Source organism: Nelumbo nucifera, chromosome 3, assembly GCF_055504915.1.
Source record: "Nelumbo nucifera cultivar China Antique chromosome 3, China Antique-T2T, whole genome shotgun sequence".
NCBI classification, from domain to species: domain Eukaryota; kingdom Viridiplantae; phylum Streptophyta; class Magnoliopsida; order Proteales; family Nelumbonaceae; genus Nelumbo; species Nelumbo nucifera.
In genome coordinates, this window is record NC_142651.1 from 10629165 (window position 1) to 10645440 (window position 16276).

The 16276-nt window shown below is 37.6% G+C and overlaps 1 protein-coding gene and 2 non-coding genes across 3 annotated transcripts; 1 reads left to right on the top strand and 2 right to left on the bottom strand.

Moving 5' to 3' along the window:
- Positions 1–321: 321 nt before the first annotated feature.
- TRNAI-AAU (transfer RNA isoleucine (anticodon AAU)) lies at positions 322–395 on the bottom strand. The gene has a single exon. It is a non-coding gene; the product is annotated as a tRNA-Ile (tRNA).
- Positions 396–2893: 2498 nt separating this feature from the next.
- LOC104595376 (protease Do-like 9) lies at positions 2894–16155 on the bottom strand. The gene is made up of 10 exons (XM_088900921.1): positions 15227–16155; positions 14894–15093; positions 14612–14792; positions 14100–14291; positions 13238–13470; positions 4780–4881; positions 4555–4605; positions 4354–4458; positions 3275–3374; positions 2894–3207 (listed from the first exon to the last, which is right to left on the bottom strand). The coding sequence occupies exons 1-9, from the start codon at positions 15795–15797 to the stop codon at positions 3276–3278; spliced, it is 1734 nt and encodes a 577-aa protein (XP_088757047.1). The 5' UTR covers positions 15798–16155; the 3' UTR covers positions 2894–3207; position 3275.
- On the top strand, positions 8291–8393 carry LOC148800950 (U6 spliceosomal RNA). Its single transcript, XR_016084823.1, has one exon. It is a non-coding gene; the product is annotated as a U6 spliceosomal RNA (small nuclear RNA).
- Positions 16156–16276: the final 121 nt, after the last annotated feature.

Here is a 16276-nt window from a genome sequence, read left to right on the forward strand (position 1 = left end):
CAACGCCCTATAGGTGGAATTCAATGTTGGAGAGTTTTAAGAGAAAATGAAAAAAAAAAAAAAAAATAGAGAAAGTTTAATAAGATATTTTGGTAATTTGGTGGTTTCCGTAATTTGATTTGAGCCGAAGAGGTATTTGTGGCAATGTAAAAGTTTAGGGGATTTTTTTCGCAAATATATATATATATATATATATATATATATATATATATATATATGTATGTATATGTCACTGACCCTATAGTACAAGAGGATCATTCACTCATTTTAATTTATTCAGAAAAAAAAACAAGCCATTAAAATGTAAAATCGTCAACAATTTGGCCCATGCAGGTCTCGAACCTGCGACCTTCGCGTTATTAGCACGACGCTCTAACCAACTGAGCTAATAGGCCGCCGACAGATTGTATATGATCATTTAATATTTCTCCGTTTCTTATGCATCCGCAAAGAAGATACCCTCAAATCCGGAAATGACAAACGAGCCCTCATAAGTCATATCATAACTGACAATGCGATGTGGCATCAGATTCCATCATTGGATGGACTCCAAACAAAGATGCTATACACGATAACAAAAAATGAGCATGATGATGATGGTATGTCATATGTAGCATGTGCTTTGGTGGATTAGTTTTAGAGTTGTTAGGCAATTAGACACCCAAAACCCAATCTTTAAGCTTTAACTCTTCTGAGAAGCAGCAACACCAACACATAAATATTTGTTCCATCTTTTCTTATTTACTTTTGCAATGACCAACATTCTGACTTTTGACTTGTGCTATTTTCTCAACTCCCCTCACTACATTTGTATATTTATCTAACTCTGCAAGTCTATATTCTTTGGGAACAATCATTCTATGAAAAAAGGAACCGAAGCTTAGGGTCCATCCATTTGCTTTGACGTTTGACATCTAAAAGTGCAATTACATTAAGAGATATATAGGTATTGATAAATTTTTCTTTCCTCTGAACTCTGATCAGAGAATTTTGTTTTGAACCAAGAATCCTGAATTCTAAAAATTGTCAAATGTCCATCTTAAGCCCATATATGAGAATTTCTGTTTGTCCATGTAATTCAATAAAAAATAGTAGAAAATTATTATAATGATTAATAATTATTATTTAATAATTGATAATAATTATTATTTCATAATCATTAATTATTAATTAATATAATAGTTAATAATTAATTGCAATAACTCTTATTCATTAATAATTCATCGAAATTAATTAATAGTAATTAATAATAATTTTTATTAATTAATTTCTAATTATTTTTTATTAGTAATTAAGAATTAATTATTATATAATTCATTAATAATAAAATATTAACAATTATGACTTTATAATAATAATAATAATTATTATTAATTATTAATAATTAAATATAATTAATTAATCATAATTAATGATTAGTAATTTGTACTAATAATTATTAATTTTTCCTAGTTCAATAAAAATTAATATTAAAAATTGTTATAATGATTAATAATTAATTAATATTTAGTAATAATGATATAATTATTATTAATTATTGCTCATTACTAATTGATAGTTAATAATTAATTAAAAACCAATATTTAACATTTAATTTATAACTAATGCTAATTAGTATAATAATTAATAATTATGAACTAATAATTATTATTAATTAATAATTCATTCTAATTAATTAATAGTAATTATTAATTATTAATTATTACCTTTATGTAATTGAATAAAGAAATAATATTAAAATTTGTTATAATGATTACTATTTAATAATAATGATTATAATAATTAATAATTATTATTCAATTAGTAATAACTATGATTATTATTATTATAAGAATAATAAATTAATAACTAATAATGGTTAATTATTATAATAGGTATTAATTAGTTATTAATTATATTTAATAATTATTATTATTGCTTATAAGGCCCTTGCATTATACGAAGGATAAGTGTTTTGTGGGGGTATCATTGGAAAACAGAAAACAATGTAAGACTCCCCTTTAAAAGACAAGAGATAAGAGGGAACGACCAACCATTTTCCTCTTAAAATTGTAGGATTCCTCAAATGTAAGAGTTAAGAGGAAATGAACAGGCCCTTAATGTTATGAGTAACGGCTGAAAATTTGACAGCCTTAATAAGGGCTCCACATTTCCTGGGTGGGCCTATTTCCGTACTGGAGCATAAGGACCTTAGTTGTAGGATTCCTCTCCATGAAACTAGAAGAGTCTATTTCCTTCAAAACTTGGCTCGATAAAAATCTTAAGAAAATATTTTAGCCTAGAGGTCATTGAAATTCCTCAGCACTATTTACATTGAAGAAATATCTGACCTTGTGAATTTTCCAAAGAGAACAAAAAATTAGGGCCCATTTGGTCTGTAGTCAGAATTGTAATTGGAATCAGAATTGAAATTTTGAAATAAGCTACAATGAATACTCATTCCCAAGGGAGGGGGAGAGAATGGTCATTCCTTCAAATGGATAAATGCTACACTAGAAATGGTAATCCAATTCTAACTTCGCCCAACCAAAACTAGAATAGACCAAACAGACCCTTGGTAATTTTGAATGTTGATATTGATCCACCAAATGCTTATTAGGAAGATACAACCATTAAAAAAAAAAAAAAAGGAAGTTGGAGAAAAATCCTCAAAGGTTGGAATTAGAATTGACCAAGAAACTCATGTTCTTTTTTCAGATTTATGTGGAATCCACATAAATTTTTTTCCCTGAGCCCATCTCCTAGGTGGACAAGTAACTTTCCACTTGGGGGAAAAGTTGTCAACAATTTAATGGGATAAAATGGCCCCTTTTAATAATGGATTAATATGGCTAAAATGGTCATTATCTTGCTTACCTGAGAAATAAAATAACACGAGTAACCAGGGTGTGGATTTTCTCACAACTTTTGCTTTTTCAATTATAGAACCAAAAGCAAACACACTTCCCTAAAAAATAATATAGAACCAATTTTTACATCCCCCAAGCCTACGGCTCCTTAATAGAAATCCCATCCCAATCCCGTTGAGATGCTTCCAACTATCGTACAAAACTTTTTTATTTTGAATGGAGATAGCCTAACTGAATAAATCATACACAGGTTGGGTGGCACCATATCCTACTCCATCTCCCTTTTTTCTCCTTTTCTAAATGATTTGTATATTCAACCAACTAGAACTGCCAAATCTGCACACAGTAGATGGGAGTTCTGCAAGTAGAGAAGCTTCTGTAAGTGATTGCGAGGATGAGAAAGTTTCCATATACCTCCATTTTACCTCATGTCTTGAGATCACCAGACATTGCCGAAGGTATGCAGTGCGTTGTGAGAATATCTGGAGTTGCTGCCTTTGCAGTCTTTGTCTGAAGGACCACCAACTGCATTTGGAGAGAAAATAAACAGTAAGCATGTATATATAGGAGCTGGTTTGCTAGTCAGGCGTTGAGTGAACTTCCTAAACAACCTGGGAATCTTTCATGTGGCAGAATAGTTTGGAGCTCAAAAGGAGTCTCCAAATTCCTCTCCCCACCTTCTCTTTACGAGAAAAAAATAGATTCAAACAGTTTGGCACATGTTCAAAATAAGTCATTCTTTATAGGTAGGTTTCATACCAAAATGTTAAAGCTTTTGATTTATTTAACGACTAGCATTAGTTGTAAAAAAACACTAATACAATGTGGGGCATGTGGATGATATGGAGTATGGGATTGAACATGTGGCCAATCCAGTAGGTCCCATATCTGATGGACAGTCTGGGTTGGCCACGAGATCCTTCCACATGGTAGAAATAGATTGGTTTATGTAAGGAAGCTCGCAAGATCCCGTTAAAAAGTGGTTTCTTGCAAATTGAAGGGGCTAGAAGAGCTAGCGGCAGACCAATAAGGACATGGGTAGTAGTAAGAAATGATTTATGTGCCAATAATTTAACAATGGATATGGTGTTAAATAAAACATAATGGCAAAATAGGATTCATGTAGCCAACCCCATATAGTTTGGACAAGGCTTGGATGATGACGATGATGATGTAAGGAAGCTCACTACCTGAATGCCTCTCCACATCCTAGAATCATGGAAAATTTTAGAAAAATACCTTGCCACATTCTAAATAAACTCTCTTTGTGGACAACTTTTTAAAATCAAAATATTAGAGGGCTGTTATTAATCAAATAAGCTCCAACCCAAGGTTGGAATAGCACTGATTTGGACAGCAGGATTCAACAAATACTCAATCCAGAGTTTCCTCTAACTGATGAACAGTCAGGATTGGCCACATAATTTCTCACATGGCTAAAATAGAATAGGTTTTGTAGGAAAGATGTAAACGAGAGAGAAAGAAAGGGAGAATGGGGCAGGACCTGTTGATACTCCAGTTCAAACTTCAAAAATTCATCATCACAGTTCTCAACCATGTTGCACAAGCTCTTCAAATTCTTGACAGGCTTCCCATTGAAGGCAAGAACCTAGAAGAAAATATGTACAAGAGAACATCATTGAAAATGACAGACTAAAGAGTAAGCCATTAAAATCATATCTGATTTGTAAGAGCTTGTTCTGACCTGAGTATTGACAATGTTCTCATACCCAATATTGATATCAGCCACAAGAACCTGCCACAGTTTCCACAGCTCTTGTCATGGAATCCAGAATCACAGAGTTACTTCCAATTATACCTCAGGAGTTAATGACAAGAACAGCAAAAATAAATAGAGGCGCTGAGACATACAAAAATATAGGTACATATGTGTGGGTGGTTTCAGCTAGAGAGAGAGAGAGAGAGAGACCTGAGAAACAACCACAAGTTCCTCATCGTCTGATTGTGCCATTGCATGCAAGTGTTTGTCCAACAGTTTGACTGGTGCATCACATTCATAATCCTTTCCATACTAGTAAACAGGAAAAATTATAAGAGTTAGCATAAAATAATACCAAGCAACCTATGCAAATTCAACCATAAAAAAGCTTTTCTTTAATCAGAGAAACTCCTTCAAGGTCAAATGAAAATGAGGACCATCACTTCTGAGAAAATACATTTGATGTTCTTATACCTTAAAATTCTTTGAAATAAACCACTAAAAAATTAATCAGTCCACTGCTTGGCAGACTCTGTCAGTGATCCCTCCCTTTCTCATCTCTATGGATTAATTGTGTAGAGAACACTGATGTGGGCCCCACAGCTGTGGTCCCACTCTGTCCGTAAGGTCATATCTGTTATTCCAGTTGTTATTTATATTTCAGTTTTATATTATTCTATGTGTTATGTAAATACCAAGGGCAGATTTGTCCTTTCATGTAACTAGCATAACCTATAAATAATAAATAGAAGTGGCGGCGGCAGAACATTCTGATTCTGTCCTTCCTTTCAATTCTTGTGTTCTACTGCTCTCTCTCTACTCTTTCTCCTCTCTCCTCTATACTTTTTTCTCCTTTTTCGAACCTGAAATCTATTAGGGTTCAAGACTGATAGCAGTCTTGAACATCTACTTGGTATCAGAGCAAGGTTAGGGTTTCTCATGTGAGTCTAGTCCAGCCGACCACATGAGAATCCCCTAGGGCTGGAAGCTGAGAAAGTGGAGTTCGTGGACTGATTCTTGGAGATCGCCAGAGGGTTGTACCACATCTACAACCCACTGTATTTCCCAGTTTTTATCCTATGATCGCCTATCTCCTACCTACAGGTCCTACCTTAGTTCCGTTGCCAATGTCCCTATTCCAAGAACAGTGCAAGAAGCCCAATCCATCCCGGAATGGAAAGATGCAATGTAGGTTGAGATGGATGCCCTGTTGAAAAATAACACCTGGGAGCTAGTTGATCTGCCCAAAGGAAAGAAACCAGTTGGCAGCAGATAGGTATTTACCGTGAAGCACAATGCAAATGGATCCATTGAGAGGTATAAAGCTCGGTTAGTTGCAAAAGGGTTCACCCAGACTTATGGTATAGATTACTTGGGAGACCTTTGCCCCGGTAGCCAAGATGACCACCATTCGAGTCCTATTATCCCTTGCAGCAAGTCACACTTGGCCTTTATACCAAATGGACGTGAAAAATGCATTTCTGAATGGAGATCTGCAGGAAGAGTTTTACATGCGTTTGTCTCCTGGATTCTATGATGCAGAAACAGGTAAGAAGGTATGCTGGCTCAACAAAGCTTTGTGTGGTTTGAAGCAGTCACCTAGGGCTTGGTTCGATAGGTTCAAACTAGCCCTTGTGAAGTTCGGTTATGTACAGGCCCAATCAGATCATACTCTATTCATCAAGAGGGTAGAGTCCTCCTTGACACTACTTGCAGTATATGTTGATGATATTGTGGTGACAGGGAATGATAGCCATGAGGTTGAGTCCCTTAAACAACTCCTTCATCAAGAATTTGAGGTGAAAGACCTTGGTGTACTTCGGTATTTTTTGGGTATTGAGATTGCTAGATCCAAACAGGGGATCTTTATCTCTCAGAGGAAATATGTCCTAGATCTGCTGGCAGAAACTGGAAAGTTAGGTGTCAAGCCTGCGGATACACCCATTGAACAGAACCACAGGATTAGTGCAGAGAGTGGGGATCCTCTTGAAGACAAGGTTATGTTCCAATGATTGGTAGGAAAGATCCTATATCTCTACCTCACTCGGCCATATATTACTTATGCTGTTAGTGTTGTCAGCCAGTACATGCATTCTCCTAGAACTACACATCTTCTTGCGGCAGAAAGGATATTAGCATACTTGAAGAGATGCCCGGGTAGAGGTATACTGTTCAAGAACAATAACCACATGAAGGTGGAGGTCTATACGGATGCCGATTAGGCTGGGAGTGTTGATGACAGAAGGTCTACCTTAGGATATTGTGCTCTTGTGGGAGGTAATTTGGTCTCTTGGAGAAGTAAGAAACAAAGTGTTGCCTCCCGATCTAGTGCTGAAGCAGAATACAGGTCAATGGCTAACGGAGTGGTTGAAATCCTATGACTGAGATCTCTACTTGAGAAGTTGGGTATTGAGTATGAAAAGCCCCTGATGTTGTATTGTGATAATCAAGCAGCTATTAATATAGCACATAATCCAATGCAGTATGACAGAACCAAACACATTGAAGTTGACCGACATTTTGTACGAGAGAGGGTCTCATCTCAAGAAGTATGCCTCCCTTACATCACATCCAGTATGCAACTAGCAGATATCCTCACTAAAGCTGTATCAAGGAAGAAGCTAGAGGCGGATCTATCCAAGTTGGAAATGATAAACATTTATTCCCAACTTGAGGGGGAGTGTAGAGAACACTGATGTGGGCCCCACAGCTGTGGTCCCACTCTGTCCGTAGGGTAGAATGTGCCCTAGTCATATCTGTTATTCCAGTTGTTATTTATATTTCAGTTTTATATTGTTCTATGTGTTATGTAAATACCAAGGGCAGATTTGTCCTTTCATGTAACTAGCATAACCTATAAATAATAAATAAAAGTGGCGGCGGCGGCAGAACATTCTGATTCTGTCCTTCCTTTCAATTCTTGTGTTCTACTGCTCTCTCTCTACTCTTTCTCCTCTCTCCTCTATACTTTTTTCAAACCTGAAATCTATTAGGGTTCAAGACTGATAGCAGTCTTGAACATCTACTAATTGTATCATTAAGACACCATTGTTTCCCTTGTTTAGAGTTATAATTGCAGATGTTACTTTGACTTGGGACCACGAACAAAGTGAGTTCTACTTCAGATTATAAGTCTCATTTTGCAAAGTCAAGTAGAAATAGCAATGTTGAAGGAGGCAGTCATTCCTGTATCTACATATGGTGCTACATCCTTCAATCCCTTTTTCATCTGAAAATAGAGAAGGTAATTTGGCTAGACAAAGGGTTGAGAAGACTGAGGGTCCATTTGGTTCACAGTCGGAATCGGAATCCTTTGGAATAAGAATCAGAATGGTCTATTCCCCTCACCTGTTTGGTTCAGGCTGGAAACAGAATTGAAATCAGAATTGGATGGAATGGATTCTCATTCCCAGGGAGGGGGAGGGAATGGCCCTTCCCTCAAATGAAGGAATGCCAATCCACCAGGAATGGGAATAGGATTCCAATTTCGCCCAACCAAACAGTTGGAATCGTAATGGACAATTCCGATTCTAATTCTGGATCCCTATTCCTGCAAGCCAAACAGACCCTGAATTGGATTGGAGTATACTAACTTTCCTGTATTTAACATGATACTGCAATACAAATGGATGCATCAAGAAGTTTACAAAAGATGCTGGACACTAGTTCAGAAAAACTCAAAATGTAGCATGTTTACTAATTTGAAAGTGCACAAAACAGAATCTCTTCGGAGACATCTGATAAAATTGGAACGATACAGAGAAGATTAGCATGGCCCCTGCGCAAGGATGACACGCACAAATCAAGAAAGTGCACAAAACAGAATTTGACTCAAGGATAATATAGGATAACGTTAGAATTTTTCTACGAACAAATTTGTGGATCTTAACATCAAACTAGGTAATTCCTACATGGACTTTGTGCATGTATTCTTTTTCTTTCCTTTACCATTTTTCAACATTCATCTTTTAAAAAATAAACTGAAAAAAAAAAATCTGTCTAATTCATTTATGTTTTTTTTTATGAATAATAACAAGTTTATTGATTCAGAAGCAACTTTAGAGTGAGTTCATACATCATCCCAACGAGAGGCACGAGCTGCAGCCCCTCCTTGAGTCTTACAAGTAAACTAGGAAAGAAAAACAATGATCACAACTGATCCCAAAATAATTCTTCCCTATTTACCCCTTGCTTAGCTAACACATCTGACAAAGTATTTGCTGATCTCCCCACCCACTGTACAGTGACCAACATATTCCTTGTCAGCCAACTAAATTTCTTCATTTCATTCTTGTATCGCCACATAGCCTCTTCAGAATTTTTTAACCAACCCACCACCACTTTGGAATCCCCCTCGATTATTAGGTGTTGTACCCCCAACTGGTTTGCAAATTGCACCCCTTGTACAACAGCTAAGAGTTCTGCCCTGATGGAGTTCCCAATTCCCAAGGGACCTGAGTAGAGCAACAAAATCTCTCCCTTCTCATTTCTCAAAGCACCCCCCACTCCGAATAATCCTGGATTACCCATGCTGCTTCCATCAAAGTTCAACTTTATTGAGCCTTCGGATGGAGGAGACCAGCTTGTAATTTATTTGTCCTTTAAAGATGAGCACCTTACTACTGCTGACCAATTTCTCCAAAAGTCATTAAAGGAGAATTGATGGAAGATTTCCAAGGTCTTCAGCCAATGTATTGCCCTGTTTAACACATAGTCTTTCAAATCTTGGCTGTTCCTTTCCTTGTCTTGAAAAATTCTGAGATTCCTTTCTTCCCAAAAAGTCCAAGTCAAAGCAGCACGAGCACATCTCCACATAATTCTCCCTATTTTTGTAGGCCAATAAAAGGTAGAATGGTTGAAGAGCATGTGAACTTCTGCTGGTAGACTCCAACTACCTCCAAACAACAAAAGTAGCCAAGCCCAAAGGTCTGCAGAAAAGGGACAAGATACTAGTAGATGGTAACAATCCTCACCGTGAGCTCTACAGAGGATACACCAATTAGGAGAAATACAGAGAAAAGGTCTTCTCTTTTGTAGGTTGTTTAAAGTGTTTACTTTCCCATGGAATACTTCCCAACAAAAAGCCATAATTTTTGGGGGGACTGGCCTGCACCAAATTTCTTTAGACGGAAAGGGTTGGTGAGAAGAAAGTTGAGAGATGGACTTGAAGAAAGAAGCACAAGAGAAGGTTCCAATGGGTCTAGGAGTCCAAACTCTCTTATCTGGCTTGGAGGGATCCAAACAAACCTGATTAAGACAACCAAGCAAAATAGAAAGACACTCAATTTCAGCATCCCTAAGTCCTCTACGAAACCCAAAATCCCAAGTAGGATCTAAGGGTGTTCCCAAAGGTGAAACAAATTTTGAGACCACCTCTTTTTTGTACAAAGAAATAGAAAAAAGCGAAGGGAACAAGTCCTTTAACGGTGAGTCTCCTACCCAAATATCCTCCCAAAAAAGAACAGAGTTGCCAGAACAAACTTCATACCTGATAAAATTGAGGAATTGAGGAAGGGTGTTGTGAATAGCCTTCCACGGTGCTGCTAGGTTAGCTTGCCTCGATACACCAGCATCCCATCCATTCTCTTACCTCCCATGAATGCTTCCCACCACCTCATGCCACAATCTCTCTCTTTCCAAAGGCCATCTCCACAACCATTTCCCTAACAGAGCTTGATTCTTTCTAATTACCCTCCCAATTCCCAAGCCCCCCCCCCCCCCCCCTTCTTTACTTCTGCACACAATTTTTCAATTAACCAAGTGATCCTTTTTTTCTTGTCCCGGCTCCCATAAGAAGTATCTCATCAACTTCTCCAGTTTCCTGGCTTCCCTAACTGGTATCCTAAAGACAGACAAATAATAGGTAGGTAAGTTAGCCAAGGTAGCTCTTATTAGGATTCTCCCTCCTAAAGAGATATAGTTCCTCTTCCATGAGGCTAATCTCTTCTCAAACTTTTCTATCACTAGGGTCCAAAATCTACTCTCCCTAGGATTTGCCCCTAAAGGAAGCCCTAAATATGACATAGGCCAAGCAGAGGTGGAACACTCAAGACACTCCACAATAGCCTCGACCTCCCCTACCTCCAAATTTATACCCGCTATGTAGCTCTTTTCCAGATTTATTCTCAAATTAGAGACACATTCAAATCCTTTTATTATCTCCTTTAGGTTTGCTACCTTTTCACTAATACCTCCTTCACAAAAAATCATTAGGTCATCTGCAAACTGAAGGTGGGTGACGGGGACTTAGTGTCTCCCTATTCTCCAACCCCTAATGGCATCTTCGCTGTCAGCCTTAGTAATGATCCTACTAATCACATCAGCTACTAAGGTAAAAAGGAAGGGTGAAAGTGGATCCCCTTGCCTGACACCCCTGCAAGCTGGAAAAAAGTCTCTCACCGTACCATTTACTAGAATAGAGTAGTGACAAGTACTGATACACCCAAAGATCCAACTACACCACTTGTCCCCAAGTCCACAGTTTTGCATAACCTCCAATAGAAACTTCCAGTCCACCAAATCATAGGCCTTTTCAAGATCCAATTTACAAATGAATCCTCTCTTACTAGACCTTTTCATTTCCTCCACACACTCCTAATTCATTTATGTTAGGAGTAGTATTAAAATGATCATTAATCATAATTTTATGTTGATTATTTGCCGACTATTTATCAATTCACAAAGAAAACTATTAATTGAATTTTAGAGCAAGAAGAAAATAAAATATCAACATAAATATAAATATTTTTCATGAGTATAAATCTCGACATTAGGTCAACAAAAATTGCAATAAACAAACATCACATTTAATAACCAAGCAACTGCTAGTTTTCTATCCCCATTCATATGAAAAGTTGTTAATAACAGTGCTATTTGAAGAATCAATTTCCCTGATATACAATGAAAAATGTTTCAACAATCGTAAATAATGGAAGTTTATATCAATCCGTGTTTAGACACAATTACTTTCATGAGAAAAATAAATAAAAACAAAAAGAATGGCAAAAAAGGGAAATTAATTCCCACGTGTGTTGGTGTGAAAATTTTAATAAACTCTCATGCAACATAATTCACTCAATCAAGTGATTGAGTTTTTATTATTTTGGGTAAGGCCCATTCAGGGAATCATACGGATTGTTCCCCTTAATTACATCCCCACAAGAAAGTAGAGAACACCTTTTGATTCTGACTTGGAGAAATGAGCACATAGAACAAAAGAAAAGAACAATAGGATACTTAAAAAGAACTTTTCATTTGCTTTTTTTTTTACATCAGGTGTACAAGAATGAGAGGAAAGAAAAAGAAAATACAATTGAGAAACTATACAGCAATACATTTCTCTTTTCTTTAATACAAAAGAAAATTTCCTTCTCACTCCTTTCTTCATAATAAGTTGTAGTCAATCAGATGAAATTCTGATTGTAGATAGCCTTACTCCTTGGAATTTTGCACACAAAAAGGGAACCGTAGTCAATCAAATTGAATATTTGATTGTAGACGATTTTCATCCTTTTGCTCTTCATTTTCATTTGAAGGGAGCCATAATCAGCCTTTGAGATTTAGACTGTAGACAGTTTACTCCCTAACTTTGTCTTGAAAGAGGGACCATAATCAACCAAGTAGAGGCACCAGGTTGTAGATGGTTTATTCCCCCCTACTCTTCATTTTCATTTGAAGGGAACCATAATCAGCCTTAGAGATAGACTGTAGATGGTTTAATCCCTAACTTTGTCTTGAAAGAGGGACCATAATCAACCAAGTAAAGGCACCTGGTTGTAGATGGTTTATTCCCCCTTACTCTTCATTTTCACTTGAAGGGAACCATAATCAGTCTAAGAGAATTAGACTCTAGATGGTTTAATCCCTAACTTTGTCTTGAAAGAGGGACCATAATCAACCAAGTAAAGGCACCTAGTTGTAGATGGTTTATTTCCCTCTTTTTCCTTTATCAAAAGTGATAACAAAAGGGAGAGAAAGAAGGATACATAGCAGAAGACATAAATAGGAAGTATTCGCAGAGAGGACTTTCCTTTTCTCTACCTGTATTAGTAATACTTTTCCTTCTTTGCCTTCCCTTGAGCACTTCTCTTTTCTTCTCTCCTTATCTTTGCTTTTCATAAGAATCTCTTGTGAAAATTTTCTCCAAAGAATCTCTCTGTGTGTCTCTAGCTTCCTCTTAAGGAGCTTAAATAGGGAGTGGGGTGGTTATGTAACTACCCCCTCCTCCTAGGTGAAGGACACCTGTCCCTCCCACTTAAAGAGAGGGAATCCCCCACTTAAAGAGAGAGAACTCCCCACTTAAGAGGGGGAACTCCCATACGGGATACTTTTTTATAATTTTAATGATTTGGCTAGTAGACTAGCTAGCCCACTTATTACAAATTATTTGAATAAAAAAAATGACTTTAACAATGTGATAGAAAAAGTACCAAATAATTGTCAAATTAAACTCTTGATTATATAAGTAGTCCAATTCCATAAAGCCATAAAGCCATAAAGCCATAAAGCTGAAGCTTTTTGGAACTAAGAAACAAATGGTTTTAAAATGCAGAGCAGCTAACAACACTGTATTCACATACCCTATTATTGTAACATAGAATTCACAAAACCACGGGAAATGAGATTTATTTACAATAAAATGTATTTAAGCTATGAAGTTATTACACACCTCAGAGCGGAGATATGGAACAGATACCATTGTAAAGACAAATCCAGCAATAATGTAATATGATGGAGGTCTGCCCTTGATATGTGCTGGAATAAGCCGTTTGTAAGTTGCAAGTTTTATGTTGAATTCAAGAATCTCTGAATCGCGAAGAACTTTAACCACAGCATTCTCTCCGGTATATTTTTGAGACACCAGGTAACTAAACCCAATACGTTCTCCATGCCTGAATGGAACTAGAAAATCACCAATGAAGAAAGTCAGTTTCCTGCTTTAACAACACAAAATCAGCATTTGAAATACTCAAGTTAACAGAAGGGTAAGACTTGCAATACTTCACTCAGCCATGAAACCCATAATTCTCAGATGCAAATAACCCTAGTTTCAGTGCCTAATTGTAATTGTACATCCTATTTTACCTGCATTCCAAACCTAAATCTAAACTAAATCTAAAATCCCACAAACTTCCCCCAGAAGTCTTGCATAGCTTATCCAGTGCTCTAAATAAAAGAAACACTAAAAGAAGTAGCATGCTTTTCTCTTCTTACAAGGTAACATAATTTACAGCTAATTGGATTTCTTATGGAAGTTCACAAGTAACAGGATTAAATTTATAGTTTTTCACAATAAAATGAATTGAAAAGTGTAGTTCAACAAAGTAGGGCCATGATATAGCAATCTGGGAATTGATGGTCCTATGCTCACTAAACCAATACTGTAGGTGGTTCAATGTTTAATTGGATAGCAGAGCTACCCAAGAATGAGCATAATACAAGAAACAAAAGAAGACCAGCATGAACCACAATTTAACATCAAGTAAAGCGCAGGAAGTTAATGAAGGAAATAAACCGCACAGATACCCTACCTGTCTCATCATTAGCAACATCAATTCCATCAAAGCTGAGTATAACATCAGATGGCTTCAGAACCTGAGATAATGGAGATGTAGGCTCAATCCTTCTAACACGAACACCCTTCTGGTCTGATGCCATACCCATTGCCATGCGCAAATCAGGATTTTCCATCTTCTGTAAATCAACTCCAAGAGTTGGAAACCCTGGCATGTAGAGAATGGTCCCAATACTTCAGATAGAAAAAGGAAACGCCAGTTTCAAGCATTCAACCAAAAACAATAGTTACTTTAACTCCTAATATATGTACCATTGAGATTGAAGGAGATCTAATATCAGAACCAGAAGAGACTACTAAGGCTCAGTTTGGAAGGAATACAAATACAAATATGTAGAGTGCAAAACCTTGTATTTTGTATCTATTTGTATTGTCTATATTTGTATTTGTACTCTTTCCAAACTGAACCTTAAGTACAGATACTGAATTAAGAAAAATAGCATCTGGAGCCATATTCGAGCATCATACCTGTATATTCTCCATTCCTCTCATAATCTTGAATGAAGTGCATAACAACCGGAGTTGGTATAACATAACCTATATTGTCCGCAATTTCATGTTTAAGAGATTGAAATGCAATACCCACGCAATGTCCCTTATCGTTGAAAGCAGGTCCACCAGAATTTCCCGAGTTAATAGCTGCATCCGTCTGTAAATTCAGTTCAAAAATGAAACCTGCCAGGTAATATGCCATTAAAATTGGCAGGTAAGATGAAATATTGGAGAATAGTGAGAACCCAATTTCATAACCTGCAAACCCAGAAGCTCAGATGCCCCATGAACATATGACAACATCTCTATGCGAGAGACGATACCACTTGTCACTGATATTGTGTCTCCCCCAATTGGGTATCCTACTACCGTGACTGCGTCCTGGAGTGCAGGCAAGGACCCAAACTCCACTGGCGAAATGCCTTCCCAGAACTCGTCATCTTTAACTGTTAGCATCGCTGCCGTGGCGATAAGAGAACAACAAAAGAAGTTCATGAGCAGAATTTTAGTAAAAAATCAACTGTTGATAAGGCTTTTCACTAGTACAATGCAATTCTAATAAAAAACTAAATAAAAAGATATCCGACATACCGATATCGCATTCCGTGCCAATTGCTAAGACAGTGGCCAAGTACTTGGTATCAGAACCACGCTTCTTGAGCTTAACCTGGGTATGGTAATCCACGGAATGGGCATTTGTCAATATTCTCCGCCCGGCAATAACGAACCCAGAGCTACTGGAACTAAATTGTCGCTTCCTCTGCCAAGGGAGAGAGAAATTGGGTTTCGTATGAACGCAAAACACCCTTACAACGGCATCCATCGACAAAACGGCCTTAACCCCATCCACCTCTCCTCTGCCTCTGGGCGTTGACTCAGCTGCCAAAGTATTCCTGGCAGCAGCATCAACGGCGAGAGACGCGACAACAGCATACTCTCCGTTGTTTTGGACCATCCGAGAAGTCTTTCCCACCGGAGAGGCGACAACAGCCTTATCGGCCTTATCGGGGTGCGTCCCGACGCATGCTTCTTCAGCAAGCAAATCGGCGTTGATCATCTTGATATTGGAATAGTCGTTCACGGTGGCCGAGAAGGTTGTTGCAGGTTCGGTAGCTTGGGAGTCCATGGTATTAATGGTGTTCGACCCTGTTTCCTCTCGCATCTCTCCGTCTGGTCCATAAGAACCAGCAAATGTATATATATATAACCAGAGAAAAAAGGAAAAAGAAAAAAGACAATTTTTTTTTTTTACTGGGGAAACTACTGCTTCAATTGAACCAGGGGAGGGTGCTTCCTGGAACTCGGAAATGGACAAAACCTCCACAATTTTCTACGCCGATCGCACCTCCCTCCAAATACCTTTTCTAACGTCAGCGGGTGGAAAAAAAGGGTCTGAAACTTGACGGAAGGGAGAAAATGAGTGAGTGAGAAATGCTTGCTGTTGCTGATGTCGATGGCAGGCCGAAGGCGAAACACAATCACAAGAGCAAGGTTTAGCTGAATGCTTTACTGTTCGTTCAGCGGGGGTGTGGAAGTGGAACCAATGATAAGGTTACAGTTCCACCTTCGACGCCAGATGGGGCCCGAATGGGACTGGGTTGACTAGACCGCTGGACCCTTAGGCCATACCCTGGTTGCTGG